At 48.2% G+C, this 19,599-nt stretch overlaps 1 protein-coding gene across 1 annotated transcript in view; it reads left to right on the top strand.

Annotated features, from left to right (window-relative positions):
- AKNA (AT-hook transcription factor) overlaps nucleotides 1-19,599 on the top strand; it is a 127,572-nt gene that overhangs the window by 67,100 nt on the left and 40,873 nt on the right. Inside the window, 5 exon segments of the mRNA XM_030207293.1 lie at nucleotides 791-951; nucleotides 5,816-5,875; nucleotides 6,057-6,184; nucleotides 16,331-16,553; nucleotides 19,340-19,491. Coding sequence (XP_030063153.1) covers nucleotides 791-951; nucleotides 5,816-5,875; nucleotides 6,057-6,184; nucleotides 16,331-16,553; nucleotides 19,340-19,491 — 724 coding nt within the window.

Genomic DNA, 19,599 nt, shown 5'->3' with positions numbered 1-19,599 from the left:
ATTCACCATGTATGCTTTCTGTTGGAGTGTGTGCATCTCCAAATTAGGCAGCGGGGTGGGGGTGGGGTAGAGTGGAGGAGTGAGAACGCTATTACACAATTTTCATGCTGTCTGCAGAGCAATAAGAGGTCCTGGCTACAAAGGACTTTTACTGCTTGACTGTCTTGTGCTGAGATTTCATCCTTTCAATCAATCTTGTACGAATTAAGAGCTGTTCCCTCCTAGAAGAAGAGCCGCTGAAAAATGGACACCCTTCCATGTGGTAAAAGTATCCACGTTGACCACAACGTGGTTACTTTTGGCCATGACCAGAGAAGAGGTACATTAGGTCAGGAAAACCCCATATATACATTTGTTGAGTATAGTTGCTTCTGCTTCAAAGCAGGTGCACTGAAAATGATGCCCCGTTTTAACAGCTAGCAGCATTTTCATAAGGAAATCACATGTAGTGTTTCTCTTTGAAAATAGGATTCTGATCTCACAGGGTTTCGAAACTGCCCCCATAATACAAAAAGAATGGTAGAAATAAAAAAGAACCAAATTGGTATCTCCACTGTCATATGAAACACAAAACTCATTTTATTCAGGACCTCAGGTTAAGCCAAAAAAAGCGGAAGGTGTTTGTCCACATTCCAGATACCATCTGCAGCTGATAAGGGCACAGGAGTTGGCCAGCTTCAATTATAACTGACATGCAGCATTTATAAATCAGGATGCATTATTTACCAAGGATAAGAGGAGGAGACTCCTACTACTGGCAGGTTCTCATGATTTATGGTTGTTGTTACAGGTTCTCACCTTGCGCTAAGAGATCACGGTGCTTCCATACCCTCTAACTACCAAGCTGAAGATTTCCCGTCAGTGGACAGGCAAGACTTTGCAGGCGGACAATCTCCAGGGGATTGTTTGACAAGTTCCCTGGTTAAGCAAACAGCGAAATTCCAGACACAGGCAAGTTAGTTGTTTGGGAGACCTTCTTCTCCAAAGGCAGTGAATCAAATGTAGTTGAAGCTATTGCATATGTTGCTTAACATTGTTTTGTTGACCAAATAGTGCATTTATTTTCAAGATTTGAGCCAGATGTGCGTATAATTTCGACCATTTTGAACTGATGGAAGTAGGAGAGTGGGAAAGGAGAGGCTGTTTAAAGGAAAAGGGAGAGTTGAAACTTTAGCGGGGATTTGAGGAGTTATGTGAAGTTTAAAGAATTAACAGAGATTTTACTTGCTTTGGCATTAGTTGCATTGCTACTGTTTAATACATATTTTAATTTTTTTAAAAATGTGTCCATTTTAATCGCAAATTGCCCAAAGTTATATATTTTAAAAAGAGGCATGGTTTGGGGTGAGGGCAGGCAAAAATAGTATACATTCAGCAGCAAGATTCAGTTGTAGAATGTTTAACTTATATATATATTGTCACCAGGGAGAGCGCTCCCGGTACAATCAAGAAACAAATGTCCACCAGCAACTTCAATCTTAAGGCTTTTATTCCATGCAGGTTTCTAGTAGACCTGATACACGGTTCCAACAGCAGCATTCACCTTCAATCTTAAACACATGTAAGCCACCTGAAAGTGTGTGGCAAATAGTCCCCTTTAAGCAGTAGGCTGCCAGCACCTACCAGGATTCAATACAGGCTCACAGTCCGCTTCAGTCTAGGCTCTTTTTCCAGTGCACAGTAAACAGTAGTTCAATTCCCAAGGCAAACAGTTCATTCAGTTCATCATCCCAGTTAAATCACAAAGCAGCCTTTACCTTCAGGAGGTTTCAATACTTTAGGGACTTCTCACACCCAAGGGATTTTCCCTGCAACTGCTTCTCTCTCATTTCTTCTCTCCTCCTGAACTGAACTCCTCTGGGACTCCTTCCCACCTGCCTAATCAATCCCTGGCCTCTGCGCTCACAACCAATCATTCTCCTTCCACTAGCTTCCCCCACACCCATACCAGCTGAGTTAAGCATTAGACTAATGAGGAGCTCCTGCACACAGGGTTTCCTATCTCTCTTTCCCCCTAGTGGCAGCCACTCTACACATCCTGCCAGCTTACACCCATGTCTTCCCCGATTGCAGCTAGGAGTCCAGTCCGGGTTCTTCATCTCACCCCCTGGCTCCTTGCCTGCAATGCCTTCTGGGACTTGTATTTCAAACTGAAACTGCTTAACCCAACTATCCTGGATGTGACTATCACAATATAGGTGTTATCAGGTAAATAGCAGGTATAACTTTAAATAATGCATAGACAAAACCACAGAAGAACAAACCTTCACAACTGTACATCACAAAGGATGAACAACACACAGCAAGGGTGACAAAATCGCATATAACAAATTGATGGAGTGCTGGAAAAAGTCATATGACTAAGGCTCAACTTGACACAGGCCATGTTTCGGCCACTAGGAGGGGCATAATCGAACGGGGCGCCCAAGTTTTCCTGAGGACGTCCTCGCAGGATGTCCCAGTGAAGGGGCGGGGAAACCCGTATTATCGAAACAAGATGGGCGGCCATCTTTCGTTTCGATAATACGGTCGGGGACGCCCAAATCTCAACATTTAGGTCGACCTTAGAGATGGTCGTCCCTAGAGATGGTCGTCCCTGATTTTCGTCGATAATGGAAACCGAGGACGCCCATCTCAAAAACGACCAAATCCAAGCCATTTGGTCGTGGGAGGAGCCAGCATTCATAGTGCACCGGTCCCCCTGACATGCCAGGACACCATCCAAGCACCCTAGGGGACACGGCAGTGGGCTTCAGAAAAAGCTCCCAGATGCATAGCTCCCTTACCTTGTGTGCGGAGCCCCCCAAAACCCACTCCCCACAACTGTACACCACTACCATAACACTTAGGGATGAAGGGAGGAACCTAGATGTGGGTACAGTGGGTTTGTGGTGGGTTTTGGAGGGCTCACATTTACCACCACAAGTATAACAGGTGTGGGGGGGATGGGCCTGGGTCCGCCTGCCTGAAGTGCACTGCAGTACTACTACTACTATTTAACATTTCTATAGCGCTACCCCACTAAAACTGCTCCAGGGATCTGCATACTGCTGTCATGGAGCTGGGTATGAAATTTGAGGCTGTCATAGAGGCTGGAAAAAATATTTTTTAATTTTTTTTAGGGTGTTAGTGACCACTGGGGGAGTAAGGGGAGGTCATCCCCGATTCCCTCCGGTGGTCATCTGGTCATTTAGAGCACATTTTTGTGGCTTGGTCGTAAAAACAAAAGGACCAAGTAAAGTCGGCCAAGTGTTCGTCAGGGATGCCCTTCTTTTTTCCATTATCGGCCGAAGACGCCTATGTGTTAAGCATGCCCCAGTCCCGCCTTCGTTATGCTTCCGACACCGCCCCCCCCCCCCCCCCCCCCCCCCCCCGTGAACTTTGGTCATCCCCTCGACGGAAAGCAGTTGAGGACACCCAAAATCGGCTTTCGATTATGCCGATTTGGGCAACCCTGGGAGAAGGACGCCCATCTCCCGATTTGTGTCGAAAGATGGGCGCCCTTCTCTTTCAAAAATAAGCCTGCTGGTCTACATCAGAAGTCTAAAACAGAAACATATTAAAACATATGTACAATATTAAAAAACATGAAGTCGGGGTAGCATACAACATATATTGATAATAAATAGTTAACATAGGAATCAGAATTAAAACAAGACAAAGAATGGAAAATGAGATGTCCAAAAAGGTAGCAATTCTAGAAAAGTCTCATGGACTCAGTGTATTATGTATATTTCACACTGAGTCCATGTGCCAGACTTTTCTAGAATTGCTACCTTTTAGGGCATCTCATTTTCTGTTCTTTGTTTTGTTTTAATTCTGATTCCTATGTTAACTATTTATTATTAATATATGTTTTATGTTACCCTCATTTGTTGTTTTTTTGATATTGTACTTATGTTTTAATATGTTTCTGTTTTAGACTCCTGATGTAGACCAGCAGGCTTATTTTCGAAAGAGAAGGGCGTCCATCTTTCGACACAAATCCTGATGCAGATCTAGTGGCCGAAACACTGCCCGTGTCAAGTCGAGCCTTATTCATATTAAAGACTTTTTCCAGCACCCTATCAATTTGTTGTATGCAATTTTGTTACCTTCCCTGTGTGTTGTTCTTTTATAACTTTAAATAGTAACAGATCCGTCTGGATTTTTAGCAGCAGCTCTCATACATTTACTACCATTGAAAATCTGCATAATTTAAAACAGATTTTGTTTTAACATTCCAATTTTTATTGAGTATAACAACAAGAAAATCTCAATACATATGACAAAATGTAACAGGAAATCTTGTCCAGTTAAAATTAGGTGCTGGATCTGCTGCTGAAAATCGGTCTCAGTATACTCAAAGAGGCCAAATTTCAAAGCTTTTTACCCAGTGAAAATTGCATGCCCCCACTCTACGGGTTGAGCTGCCTGCACTGGTCACTGCATGGGTGTGTTGACATGCCAGCAGAAAGGGGTGCAGTAGGGGCAAAAGATGTTTGGGAGAAGAAAAGTACGTGTGGGTCTTTCAGTTGACAGCACCCATCCTTAAGTCTACTGCATATGTTTGTCCTACTTTGTTTTGTTTTTTAGACTCAACTATATGGGGTGAAATGGGAGCCCCATTCTCATAGCTGGCTGTAGGTTTTTGGGGTTTTTTTTTTTAATAATTTTGTTTGTATTAGCCATATAGCCATATAACAGGAATACAGGAGAAAAAAGCCATGTCAATTCATACAACAAACCCATACAGTTGCCCAGATAACTCCTTAAATTAACACACAGTCCATCTAAAAATGTCCCAAGTTGTGTATATTCAAAGTTTTGTCGCTTAGAGGGGCATAATCGAACGCGAACGCCCATTTGTAAAAACGTCCATCTCCGAGAACGGGTCCGTGAAGGGGCGGGCCGAACTGTATTTTCGAAAAAAATGGACGTCCATCTTTTTTTTCGAAAATACATTGGATTAGGGCGTTTTTTGAGCTGGGCGTTTTTGTTTTTTAGCGATAATCGAAACCGAAGCGTCCCAGCTCAAAAACGACCAAATCCAAGGTATTTGGTCGTGGGAGGGGCCAGCATTCGTAGTGCACTGGTCCCCCTGAGATGCCTCTATGCCAGCCTCAAATATCATACCTAGCTCCATGACAGTAGTATGCAGGTCCCCAGAGCAATTTTACTTTAGTTGGTGCTGCGCGGGACCCATGCAGAGAGGAAAAATCGGAAGAAAAAAAAAACAAGCAAGCTGTCATGGAGCTGGGGATGACATTTGAGGCTGGCTTACAAGTTGGGAAAAAAGTGTTTAACATTCGTTTTTTTTTGGTGGGAGGGGGTTAGTGACCACTGGGGGAGTCAGGGGAGGTCATCCCCGGTTCCCTCCGGTGGTCATCTGGTCATTTAGGGCACTTTTTTGGGACCTGTTCGTGAAAAAAACGGGTCCAACAAAAGTGACCTAAATTCTCTCTGAAAACGCCTTTCTTTTTTCCATTATCGGCCGAGCACGCACATCTGTGCTCAGCCGATAACCACGCCTCAGTCCCGCCTTCACCACGCCTCCCACACGCCCCCGTCAACTTTATGCGTTCCCGCGACGGAGTGCAGTTGGAAACGCCCAAAATCGGCTTTCGATTATACCGATTTGGGCACCCACAAGAGAAAGACGTCCATCTCCCGATTTAGGTCGGAATTTGGGCGTTTTTCTCTTTCGAAAATAAGCCTCTTAGTCTCCTGTTCTCAGTGTCTGTGCTTGATACTGAACTTCTGTTGTAGGTACTGCTCTGTGTTTTGTTTTCCCATAGCCTTTGTATTGCTAAGTGTCCTTTTTCCTGTTGAGCAGGTAGAATCTTTTGAAGGCTTGATCAAAATGAAAAAACTGTCACCACTGGATCAGATAAAGGTAATCAGCTGTTTTTATATGCTGCTGTTGTTACTCATCCATTGAATTTCAGGATTAGCTGTTGCACGTTCATGCCATGATTTGGCTCCATCTCGGAGCACTGTGTGGTTGAATGTCTAATGCTCACAAACCTTTCATCTCACCTTCTAAGACCTTTTTCTGTCTGCTAACCTTGATCCAGGGTATCCAGCAACTGACAGAAGCCCAGGATTCCCTGGAGAGGGCTTATCTTCAGTCCCGTGAGGAGAGCCGGCAGCTGCAACAACACCCAGATACTGCAGGGCCTCTTGAGGAGTTTGATCCAGACAGGTACTGTATAACTGTATGGAGAAAAAAGGAACACCCCATGAGACAGTACAAAATGCGTCTCCCACTCTCCCCCAACTGCTGTACCTCCATTTTTTGAGGAAGTCAGTATCTAGACCTGGGGGCCAATGCTCAAAGCTTACCGTGCTAGCAATATCTGATTTAAACTAGTTCTAGCCAGTCTAGCAATCATGTTATTCAGAGGCTAATGCACAAAGGGGTTATGCGTGGTTTTTATCATTCAGGGTAGCAACTAACGATAATCCTATGCAAATGTATTACAAAGAGTTCATTAGTATTAAAATGAGCATTATGAGCGATGCGCAGACATTTCCGAGTGATGCACAGAAAGGACCACCTACCTTTAATGTGCAAAATTTTCCATCAGGTCTGGAAATGTCATTGTGTGAGGGAGACTTCTGGGAGGAGCAGTCTGCTTGCATGTTTCAATAGCAAAACTTGTCAGAGAGCAGAGAACAGCTTTAGGGGTGCAGAGAAACAGCTGGGGTGGGGGGGGGGTGGCTTGCAGCAAGGAGAAGATTTTTTTCAATAGCAAACAGTGTCATACAGCAGAGAAGAGCTTACAGGTGGAGAAACAAGCAGAAAGCCAGTCTGCTAAGGAAAGCCCCTGTGATTTCAGCTGGGGGTGGGGGACGGAGAAACAAGCAGACAGCCAGTCTGCTCTGCTGAGGAAAGCTCCTGTGATGTCAGCTGGAGGAGTGTAGAAACAAGCAGACAGCCAATCGGCTGAGGAAAGCCCCTGTGATTTCAGCTGGTGTGGAGAGGCAGAGAAACAAGCACACAGCTAAGCAGCTGGGGAAGGCCCCTATGATGTCAGCTAGGGGGGCTTTCAGCAAGGAGGAGATTCCCAAGTGAAATCATGGGGGGGGGGGGGGGCAGAGGGAAAGCAAGTAAGCTGCAGGAGGAAGGTGAAGCCAACATCAGAGTACTGCAAACAAAAGGAGACAGGGACAGTGGAGCCAGCAAGTACTCCAGGGGAAAGGAAATAGTTTGATGCAGTGAGACCTAGTTACTAATAATCCGAGTTAATAGTAAAGTAACTACTACTACTACTTATCACTTCTATAGCGCTACAAGGCATACGCAGCGCTGTACATCATACACATAAAGACAGTCTCTGTTCAAAGAGCTTACAATCTAAATAAGACAGGTAACAGACAGAACAATTAAGAGGCAAGGGGAATTAAAGAGGAGGGGATAAATGTACAGGCAAGTGAGCAGTGGTTAGGACTCAAAAGCAGCGTCAAAGAGGTGGGCTTTTAGCTTGGACTTAAAAATGGCCAAAGACGGGGCTAGATGTACATGCTCGGGGAAGTCTATTCCAGGCATGTGGTGCAGCGAGATAGAAGGAACGGAGTCTGGAATTAGCAGTAGAGGAGAAGGGGAAACACAAGAGAGATTTGTCAACAGAACGGAGTGCTGAGTAAACTGTATTTACAGTATCCAGTGTTGATAACTTGCCCCCTAAATCATTTTTCACTATCTGTATTTGATTGCATTAATTATTGATGAGTAGAGGAGTAGCCTAATGCAGTGGCGTAGCCAGACTGCCAATTTTGGATGGGCCTGAACCCAAAGTGGGTGGGCACAAAATTTTCTCTCTACCCCCCTCCCCCAGCAAAATTTAGTCACGCTAATCAGATGCATTTGTCACACAGGGTAAAGTGCTGCTTTTCAGTGCATTAGATTTCAGAAAATTTATTTAATAGCCTAACACCCTTTTCAATGAGCTTTCAGAGGCCAAAACCTCCTGCCTCAGGTCAGTATAATGCTGTTACGGTATCCTCGCCTGACCTAAGGAAGGAAGTATTGGTCTCTGAAACTTCATTAACACAGGTACCATATTACTTTATCCTAAATTAAAAATAAAATTATTTTCTTTACCTTTCTTGTATGGCCATTTACTTTTTCTCATTGTGTCGCTCCCAGTCTCTAGATTCTGCTTTCCTTCGTTTTCGCTTAACTCTTCTGCCAAGGTTTCCTGGCCATTTCTCATTTTTCTCTCCTTTTTCTTTGCTTTCTTCAATATTTTTCTGCCTCTCTCTCTCTGTCCTGATTTAATTCATTCTTACTATCCATTCTTTAATTTCCTTCATCTACTTATGGCTTTTCATCTTTTTCTCACCCTTGTTCTCTCCATGCCCCTTCCTCTTATTCTCCAGTCTTTCACTACTCTCCTTTTCCATCCAGCAGCTCTCTTCTTTCTCTCCCCATCCTTCCAGTCTCCCCTCTCTCTCCCCATCCTTCCAGTAGTCTCCCCTCTTTCTTTCTGCATCCTTCCGTCCAGTGTCACCTCTTTCTCCCTACCCTTCCATCCAGCGTCTTCCCTCTTTCTCTCCCCATCCTTCCATCCATCTATCCTCTCTCCTGATCCTTCCATCTAATGTCTCTCTCCCTCTTTCTAACCAGTGTCTCTGTATCACTCTACCCTTTTCTGTTCAGTGTCCCTTCTCTCTCCACATCCTTCCAGTCTCTCAGCTTTCTCTGCATCCTTCCAGTCTCTCCCCTTTCTCTCCCCATCCTTCCATCCAGAGTCTCTCTTCCCATCCATCCGTTTTCCCTTTCCCCATCCTTCCATCTGTTTTCTATCTTTTCTCCCCATCCTTCCATGTTTTCCCTCTTTCTCCCCATCCTTCCATGTTTTCCCTCATTCTCTGCCATCCTTCCATCTGTTTTCCCTCTTTTCTCCCCATCCTTCCACGTTTTCCCTCTTTCTCCCCATCCTTCCATGTTTTCCCTCATTCTCTGCCATCCTTCCATCTGTTTCCCTCTTTTCTCCCCATCCTTCCAAGTTTTCCCTCTTTCTCCCCATCCTTCCATGTTTTCCCTCATTCTCTGCCATCCTTCCATCTGTTTTCCCTCTTTTCTCCCCATCCTTCCATGTTTTCCCTCTTTCTCCCCATCCTTCCATCTGTTTTCCCTCTTTTTCTCCCCATCCTTCCATGTTTTCCCTCTTTTCTTCGACGAGGCCCGCCCTGCATGCCAGCGCCAGCCCCCATTGCCGGCCACTGCTGCTTTTCCTGTTGAGCAGCAGGGCCGGCGCTACAAAAAAAGAAGAAGCGCTAACGGCGCTAAGGACGAGAAATGTTTTTTTTTTTAAAAAGCGCGGCACCGGCAGGCACTGTCTCGGCAGCCTTAAGGCATGGGCTGCTGAGGCATTGGCTGCTGGCTCGCAGGCTCCTCCCAGGCCCACCCGTAGCTACGCCCCTGGCCTAATGGTTAGTGCAGTAGGATGAGAACCAGTGAAGCCAGATTTATATCTCACTGCTGATTCTTGTGGACTTGGGCATGTTACTTAACCCTCCATTGCCTCAGATAGAAACTTAGATTGTTAACCCTCCGGTGACAGGACATTACTACTGTACTACAGCTCACATTGAGCTACAGCTTAAAAAGACATGAGCTAAACCCAAAATCCCTTTATTAGAAGACTATATTTAGTCACAGTGGTCTTCCCTTCACTGTACATTCCCTTCAGGGTGAAAGAGCCATCATATATGACCCTGCTGTGGAATACTCTAGCCACTGGTGTAGAATTCTCTAATCACAGGTCCACGGACTTATTTTATAACTTTTACAATTATTTACCTGAATTATCTTCACCATGCCCAGTGTGTACTAATAATTCTCCGAGGACAAGCAGGCTGCTTGTTCTCACGACTGGGTTGACGTCCACGGCAGCCCCCACCAACCGGAACAAAACTTTGCGGGTGGTCCCGCACGCAGGGCACGGCCACCGCGCATGCGCGGCCGTCTTCCCGCCCGTGCGCGACCGTTCCCGCTCAGTCTTTTCTTTTCCGCGCTGGAGAGAGCCGCGTTCGTCTCTCTCTCTGTCAGCCCCGGAAACCGGATCGCGCTTTCGTCGCGAACTTTTTTCTCTTTCGTTGTTCTCCGTTTTCTATTTTATTTTGTCTAAAAAAAAAAAAAAATGCTGAACTTTGTTTTCCCTCGTCTTTTAGCGGGGGCGTCTCGTTGCGGCCTTGTGGCCGCGCGGTCGATTTGTTTTCGAGGTGTGATTTTTACCGCCACCATCGACAACTTTGATTTCGCCGACACGATTTTTCCGTCGATGTCCTCGAAGGTCCCGAGTGGATTTAAAAAGTGTGGTCGGTGCGGCCGGCATATCTCGCAGACCGACACCCACTCTTGGTGCCTCCAGTGCCTCGGGCCGGAGCACGATACCAAGACGTGTACCTTGTGTCTCGGTCTCCGGAAACGGACACAGGTAACGAGGCAAGTTCTTCGGGACCGTCTTTTTGGAACTTGCGCCGGCCCCTCGACGTCGACGGCATCGGTATCGACGGCCGGATCTTCGGTACCGGTATCGATGTCCACGAAATCGGTACCGACGGCACCGACCCCAGGAGCACAGGTCCCGTCGGCCCGCCGGTCCTCCGGAGATGGCAGGGGTGAGAGGCCGCGTGGGCAATCGGCCCCGGTCACTCCCTCTACCCAGGGCCCTCGGGACCGAACCCTGTCGGACCCGATCCCTCGAGGCCGAGGGGGATCTACTTCCTCCTCTTCCGTTCCACCGAGCGCCGATGACGGGCACCGTAAAAAGGCGAAGAAGCACCGTCATCGGTCGCCCACGACGCATCCGGCTCCCGGCGCCAGGGATGAGTCGACGCCGAGGAAGCGGCAGCGCCGAGAGGAGAGGTCCCCCTCTGTAGTAGAGGTATCGTCACGTCAGGGTGCCAGAACTTCGGTGCAGTCTCCTGGACCCGAGCAGCTTCCGGCACCGACACCTCTACCGGCCCCCTCGCCTTTCCCGACAGCGGGCCTGGACGAGTGCCTCCGAGCCATCCTTCCGGGGATCCTGGAAGGGCTGATGCGCCAGACTGTGCCGGCGCCGGGGGCGCTTGCGCCCTCGGCGCCGTTGATGGAGGCGCCGGCGTGCTCTAGCCCGGTGCCGAGGCCTTCAACGCCGACGCCGCTTGCGGCGCCGGTCTCGACCGCCACGCAGGTGGAGTCCCCGTCGACGTCAATGGAGGGAGCTTCATCCCCGCCGGCACGGGACTCCACCGCTCGACGACGTCACCGAGGCCTTGGTGCCTCGACGTCGAGCCGGGCCCGGTTGAGGACTGAGTTGCAGGAGCTCATGTACGACACCGAGGAAGAGGCCTCGTGGGGGGAGGAGGAGGACCCCAAATATTTCTCCTCAGAGGAGTCTGTGGGCCTTCCCTCTGACCCCACTCCTTCACCAGAGAGAAAGCTCTCACCACCTGAGAGCCTCTCCTTTGCCTCCTTCGTCAGGGATATGTCTATTTGCATTCCCTTTCCCGTGGTCTCTGTGGATGAGCCGAGGGCTGAGATGCTCGAGGTCCTCGACTATCCATCACCACCTAGAGAGTCCTCCACGGTGCCGTTGCACAATGTCCTCAAAGAGACACTGCTTCGGAACTGGTTGAGACCATTATCTAATCCCACCATCCCCAAGAAAGCGGAGTCCCAATACAGGATCCACTCGGACCCAGAGTTAATGCGGCCCCAATTGCCTCATGACTCGGCGGTCGTGGACTCTGCTCTCAAGAGGGCACGGAGTTCGAGGGATACCGCTTCGGCGCCCCCGGGGCGGGAGTCTCGCACTCTGGACTCGTTTGGGAGGAAGGCCTACCAATCTTCCATGCTCGTGACCCGCATCCAGTCTTACCAGCTCTACACGAGCATCCACATGCGGAATAATGTGAAGCAACTGGCGGACCTGGTCGACAAGCTCCCGCCGGAGCAGTCCAGGCATTTTCAGGAGGTGGTCAGGCAGCTGAAGGCGTGCAGAAAGTTCCTGTCCAGGGGTATATATGACACCTATGACGTGGCATCTCGTGCTGCGGCCCAAGGAATAGTGATGCGCAGGCTCTCATGGCTGCGTGCCTCTGACCTGGACAACCACACCCAGCAAAGACTGGCCGACGTCCCTTGCTGGGGGGATAATATTTTTGGTGAGAAGGTTGAGCAGTTGGTGGACCAACTGCATCAGCGGGAAACCGCTCTCGACAAACTCTCCCACTGGGCGCCTTCAGCATCCACCTCAGCAGGTGGACGTTTTTCCCGGGCCGGGCAGGCTGCGCCCTATGCCTATAACAAGCGTAGGTAAACCCAGCCGGCCCGAAGGCCTCATCAGGCACAGGGACAGTCCCAGCGCGCTCGTTCCCGTCAACAGCGTGTGCCTAAGCAGCCCCCTGCGCCTCCACAGCAAAAGCCGGGGACGGGCTTTTGACTGGATCCACGGGAACATAGCCGCCACCAAAGTGTCCGTACTGGACGATCTGCCAGTCGGGGGGAGGTTAAAATTTTTTCACCAAAGGTGGCCTCTTATAACCTCCGACCAGTGGGTTCTCTAAATAGTGCGGTGTGGATACGCCCTGAATTTGGCCTCCCCTCCACCAAATTGTCCTCCGGGAGCTCAATCCTTCAGCTCCCATCACAAGCAGGTACTTGCAGAGGAACTCTCCGCCCTTCTCAGCGCCAATGCGGTCGAGCCCGTACCACCCGGGCAGGAAGGGCAGGGATTCTATTCCAGGTACTTCCTTGTGGAAAAGAAAACAGGGGGGATGCGCCCCATCCTAGACCTGAGAGGCCTGAACAAATACCTGGTCAAAGAGAAGTTCAGGATGCTTTCCTTGGGCACCCTTCTGCCAATGATTCAGAAAAACGATTGGCTATGTTCCCTGGATTTAAAGGACGCATACACTCACATCCCGATACTGCCAGCCCACAGACAAGTATCTCAGATTCCGTCTGGGAACACGGCACTTTCAGTATTGTGTGCTGCCCTTTGGGCTCGCCTCTGCCCCACGGGTGTTCACGAAGTGCCTCGTGGTGGTGGCAGCGTATCTACGCAAGCTGGGAGTGCACGTGTTCCCATATCTCGACGATTGGCTGGTCAAGAACACTTTGGAGGCAGGAGCTCTCCGGTCCATGCAGTGCACTGTTCACCTCCTGGAGCTGCTGGGGTTTGTGATAAATTACCCAAAGTCCCATCTCCAGCCAGCCAAATCTCTGGAATTCATAGGAGCTCTGCTGAATACTCAGACGGCTCAGGCCTTCCTTCCCGAAGCGAGGGCCAACAATCTCCTGTCCCTGGCTTCCCAGACCAGAGCGTCTCAGCAGATCACAGCTCGGCAGATGTTGAGACTCCTAGGTCATTTGGCCTCCACAGTTCATGTGACTCCCATGGCTCGTCTTCACATGAGATCTGCTCAATGGACCCTAGCTTCCCAGTGGTGCCAGGCCACCGGGAATCTAGAAGATGTCATCCGCCTCTCCATCAGTTGCCGCACTTCACTGCACTGGTGGACCATTCGGACCAATTTGACCCTGGGACGCCCATTCCAAATTCCACAGCCCACGAAAGTGCTAACGATGGATGCATCTCGCCTGGGGTGGGGAGCTCATGTCGATGGGCTTCACACCCAGGGACTGTGGTCCCTCCAGGAAAAAGATCTTCAGATCAACCTCCTGGAGCTCCGAGCGGTCTGGAACGCACTGAAGGCTTTCAGAGATCGGCTGTGCTGTCAAATTATCCAAATTCAAACAGACAATCAGGTTGCAATGTATAACATCAACAAGCAGGGGGGCACCGGATCTCACCCCCTGTGTCAGGAAGCCGTCAGGATGTGGCGTTGGGCCTGCCAGTTCGGCATGCTTCTCCAAGCCACATACCTGGCAGGTGTAAACAACAGTCTGGCCGACAGACTGAGCAGAGTCATGCAACCGCACGAGTGGTCCCTCTATTCCAGAGTGGTACGCAAGATCTTCCGAGAGTGGGGCACCCCCTCGGTGGACCTTTTCGCCTTTCAGACCAACCACAAGCTGCCTCTGTTCTGTTCCAGACTTCAGACACACAGCAGGCTAGCGTCGGATGCCTTTCTCCTTCATTGGGGGACCGGCCTCCTGTATGCTTATCCTCCCATACCTTTGGTGGGGAAGTCCTTACTGAAGCTCAAGCAAGACCACGGCACCATGATTCTGATAGCGCCTTTTTGGCCCCGCCAGAACTGGTTTCCTCTTCTTCTGGAGTTGTCCTCTGAAGAAGCGTGGAGATTGGAGTGTTTTCCGACTCTCATTTCGCAGAACGACGGGGCGCTTCTGCACCCCAACCTTCAGTCTCTGGCTCTCATGGCCTGAATGTTGAGGGTGTAGACTTCGCTTCGTTGGGTCTGTCTGAGGGTGTCTCCCGTGTCTTGCTTGCCTCTAGGAAGGATTCCACTAAAAAGAGTTACTTTTTCAAGTGGAGGAGGTTTGTCGTTTGGTGTGAGAGCAAGGCCCTAGAACCTCGTTCTTGTCCTGCACAGAACCTGCTTGAATACCTTCTGCACTTATCAGAGTCTGGCCTCAAGACCAACTCAGTAAGGAATCACCTTAGTGCGATTAGTGCTTACCATTATCGTGTGGAGGGTAAAGCCATCTCTGGAGAGCCTTTAGTCATTCGATTCATGAGAGGCTTGCTTTTGTCAAGGCCCCCTGTCAAGCCTCCAGCAGTGTCATGGGATCTCAACGTCGTCCTCACCCAGCTGATGAAACCTCCTTTTGAGCCACTGGATTCATGCCATCTGAAGTACTTGACCTGGAAGGTCATTTTCTTGGTGGCAGTTACTTCAGCTCGTAGGGTCAGTGAACTTCAAGCCCTGGTAGCTCATGCTCCATATACAAAATTTCAACATAACAGAGTAGTGCTCCGTACTCACCCTAAGTTCCTGCCAAAGGTGGTGTCGGAGTTCCATCTTAACCAGTCAGTTGTCTTGCCAACATTCTTTCCCAGACCGCATACCCGCCCTGCTGAACATCAGTTGCACACATTGGACTGCAAAAGAGCATTGGCCTTCTACTTGGAGCGGACGCAGCCCCACAGACAGTCCGCCCAATTGTTTGTTTCTTTCGACCCCAACAGGAAAGGGGTCACTGTCGGGAAACGCACCATCTCCAATTGGTTAGCAGATTGCATTTCCTTCACTTACGCCCAGGCTGGGCTGACTCTTGAGGGTCATGTCACGGCTCATAGTGTCAGAGCCATGGCAGCGTCGGTGGCTCACTTGAAGTCAGCCACTATTGAAGAGATTTGCAAGGCTGCGACGTGGTCATCTGTCCACACATTCACATCACATTACTGCCTCCAGCAGGATACCCGACGCGACAGTCGGTTCGGGCAGACGGTGCTGCAGAATCTGTTTGGGGTTTAAATCCAACTCCACCCTCCAGGACCTGAATTTATTCTGGTCAGGCTGCACTCTCAGTTAGTTGTTCTTCGTAGGTCAATTTCTGTTATACCCTCGCCGTTGCGAGGTTCAATTGACTTGGGTTCTTGTTTTGAGTGAGCCTGAGAGCTAGGGATACCCCAGTCGTGAGAACAAGCAGCCTGCTTGTCCTCGGAGAAAGCGAATGATACATACCTGTAGCAGGTGTTCTCCGAGGACAGCAGGCTGATTGTTCTCACCTACCCTCCCTCCTCCCCTTTGGAGTTGCGTTTTGATCATTTTTGCTTGTCATTCAACTGAGCGGGAATGGTCGCGCACGAGCGGGAAGAGGGCCGCGCATGCGCGGTGGGCGTGCCCTGCGTGCGGGACCGCCCGCAAAGTTTTGTTCCGGTTGGTGGGGGCTGCCGTGGACGTCAACCCAGTCGTGAGAACAATCAGCCTGCTGTCCTCGGAGAACACCTGCTACAGGTATGTATCATTCGCTTCCATGCATCATGGAACTGTGTTTGTTCAGCACTGCATCAGGGAGGTGAAAGAAAGGCACAGATTACTATAGAGACAATTTTCAAAAGCAGGGATCCCTGCCAACATCTTTGTTACTCAGGTGGATCCCTCTTGAAAATTATGCTTCTCATGGGACTATCCCTTTAGTAGATCAACTCTTTTGATACCAAATTGTGCAGGTCAGTGTTCAGCTAGGGTAGTCATCATTTTTATTAAAGTCCAGCCATTATGGCTGAATTAAATCCAGATATTTAGCACTAGATAGAGGCTGCCACCGAATATCTAGCTTCAACAATGATCGGTGCCACTGTGTGGATAGCGGCAAAATGGAGACTACATAGTGGTCCATTTCAGAGCAGAAAACGTTGAAATTTTCACTTGGTGCTTTTATTTCTCTAAATTCACATCTCTTTTCTTGTCTGGCTTCTTTTAGACTGGTGGAGGGAGAGATATTCCGCCTGGGGATGCAGCTGGAAGAACTGAAGGAAAGCATTGACCTTGCTGGACAGAGTCGGTTTTCTCCAAGACTTCTTCCAGAGCCAGCACCAGCACCATCCCACAAGCTGCTGGTCACACCAGTCTCCGATTCCCTGGGCTGGTCCCCAACACCATTACCCCTAACGCCCATACCAGTACTACGCACCCCCTATCCCGAGGTACAGTATTAAGAATCTCACCTACATTTTTTTAATATTCTGCTTCTGTCAGGAAACCTCACAAATGATTTGATCTTTTCAATATGAAAACAAATGTGTTTCCATTATGTAGCTTCCCACTATTCCAGAACCTGTGGGATACTTGTGTCAATCAACCAGCAGGAGGAGATAGAGAACTGAAAACTGAGCTGAGACATATCTTTCTTGGCATCTAGACCAGCTCCTCAGTATTTTCTATCTCCAGCAGGTGGATAGACACACTTTTCAGCCTCTGGTTCTGAGTGCTTTTCTCCTGGTCCAGTTGGTCAACTGGTTCCCAGTTGAGTTTTGCAAGTGGCTTGAGTCTGCAGTGTCATATCTGGAGGTCTTCAGATCCCCTCTCTCTGGTGCCCTGCGACTTTACTTCTTCTCTCCCTTCAACTCTCCCCTTTTTCCTGTGGCACTCTCATTTTCCAGTACAACAACCTTTAAAAAAAAAAAAGAAGGAAAAAGGCCATGGTAAATGGACCTGATTTGACTCCTGGACGGGGATCCTCTCCATCTTCCACAGGTATACAGCCTACTGAAGCAAGGTCTAGTTCTCATGGAGGATCAATGCTCCTTTGGTCTGGGCTTTACCATTGAAAGGGCTCGGTTGAGACGAAAAGGTTATTCTGATTCAATCATTGCTACCTTGCTTCAGGCTTGGAAACGCTCTCCATTCATGGCATATGCAAGGGTATGGAGGACATTCAAGGGCTGGTGTTCTGAGAGCGGACTCTCTCCCTTCTCTGCTCAGATCGTGCACATCCTAGAGTTTCTCTAGGCAGGTCTTCAAAAATGATTGGATTCTTTTTAAAATTTCCATGTTAGTGTATTATATTCTTACAGGGCAAGCAATTTGTCTTTTGGGATTCCTTATAGCTGAAGCAATATTTGAAAGGCTATGAGAAGTAACCATTGTATTGAGCTGAAGTATTTAAGTTAGTATTAAGATGAATAATGTATAGGGTTTATGTGATACCCTAATGATTTCTTCTTTTCTTTGTATTAAGAAAACAAGTTTTAGTCATCTCCCATGATGTGGGCTTGTTGGTTTGCTTTATTTTGGTTTCTTATTTTTGTTATTAATGTGATATTTCAATTTTCTTGTACTGTTTGCGAATTGTACACATTAAATTTATTTAAAAAAATTTTTTTTAAAGGATTGGATTCTCTAAAAGTTCAGGTTGTGACTTTGGCCTTTTTCAGGTGCCGACTACAGAAGATGTATCTTGCAGCTTACCCAGATATCGTTCAGTTCATTCGAGGAGTGGGCTGCATGTGGCCTTCCTTTCATATGCTGTATCCTTCGAGCTCTTCAGAAGCCTCTTTTTGAGCTACTTTGCAAGGCCTTTTTGAAAGTTCTTACACTAAAGACAGCATTCTTGGTGGCTGTTGCGTCGGCACATAGGGTTTCAGAGCTTCAGGCTCTCTCTCGTCGGGATCCCTTTCTTCGCTTTTCGGAGGCAGTGGTCTCCCTGCACACAGTTCCTTCCTTTCTTCCAAAAGTGGTATCAACATTTCATCTCAGCCAATCTGTGGAGTTCTGTCCTTTCACAGAGAGGATGAAGAGGCTCTGTATTCTTCCTTGAAGCTTCTCAATGTGCTTAGAGTCCTCATTAGATATCTGGAAGTCACAAATGAGTTTCACAAATTGGACAGACTGTTTGTGCTTTTTGGTACACAGAGGCTTGGCCTCATGGCTTCCAAGCCCACAATTGCTAGATGGCTGAAGGAGACTATCTCGTTATCTTATTTGCTTGCGGGGAAGCAGGTTCCTCAGGCCTTGAGGGCTCGTTCTGTGAGGCGTACAGCGACATCCTGGGTGGAGACTACCCTACTGTCTCTGGCAGATATTTGTAAATCAGTGACGTGGTCGACACCGCATACTTTTGCCAAGCAGTACAGGTTGGATGTTGTGGTCCGATCAGAAGACAGTTTGGGGGCTTTGGTCCTCAGGGTGGTGATGCCAGGATCTCACCCACTTTAGGGATTGCTTTTGAACATCCCACAGGTTCTGGAATAGTGGGAAGCTATGTAATGGAAGAAGAAATTACATCTTAACTGATAATTTTCTCTCCATTAGTCCTTCTTACTATTACAGGGGCCCACCTGAGTTTTCTGAGACATTTAGTCAGTATGAAGTAATGGATCAAATAACAACTGTCACCTTACATGGTGCTTCCTGCATATCTCTTCTTTCTTCCAAGTTGCCAGAGGTGAGAGAGATCCACACATGTTTGCTCATCTGGTTAGTGTTCGGGTAGCGAGTTGTTTAAGGTTGTTGTGTTTATTCTAAGTTTCTCCTTACTGCTTGTCTATGGAAATACTTAGGAGCTGGTCTGGATGCCAAGAGAGAGATTTCTCAGCTCAGTTTTTAGTTCTCTATCTCCACCTGCTGGTTGATGGAAACAACTTTCCCAAGGTTCTGGAACAGTGGGAAGGACTAATGGAAAGAAAATTATCAGGTAAGACTTAGTTTCTCCATAAAACACAGGATACAGGGAACTTCCTGAGCAAACTGTAAATATTTCAGTGGAGACCATAGCAGCTGTGACCTCTCCACCCCATGCGTACACACCATTCTCTATAGAGGCAAATTCTCGACTAGAGTCACTATAGATTCCCAAAAAGCCAATGTTGCTGTGTTATTCCCAGCACTGACAAGACATCAGGAAATAATTTCTGTGTTATACCACTGTACAGTGACTTCAACTGGTGCAGGCTTCCCTGGCCTTTGACCTTTCCCCTTCCCATCCTCTTAGAATGCCCTCCTGAGAGAGAGCACCCACCAGGGCCAGGTGGAAGTGGAAGTGAGCTCTGCAAGCAGCGAAGGTGAGGATGGCAGAGAACTGCCCAAACCCCTGCAGCACAAACAGCTTCGAGTGGAGAAAGAATTTGATAACCTTCTAGAGCAGTAAGTACTTTCACATCAATATTGCAATGATTTAATAGCTAAAATTGGGTTTTAGCAATGGAAATCTTCACCGTTCAAATTCCTGTCCCTTTATCCAGCTATATTTAC

This window comes from Microcaecilia unicolor, chromosome 6 (assembly GCF_901765095.1).
Source record: "Microcaecilia unicolor chromosome 6, aMicUni1.1, whole genome shotgun sequence".
Lineage (NCBI taxonomy): Eukaryota > Metazoa > Chordata > Amphibia > Gymnophiona > Siphonopidae > Microcaecilia > Microcaecilia unicolor.
The sequence above is the reverse complement of the archived record's forward strand: the minus strand, read 5'-3'. Positions and strand labels throughout refer to the sequence as shown.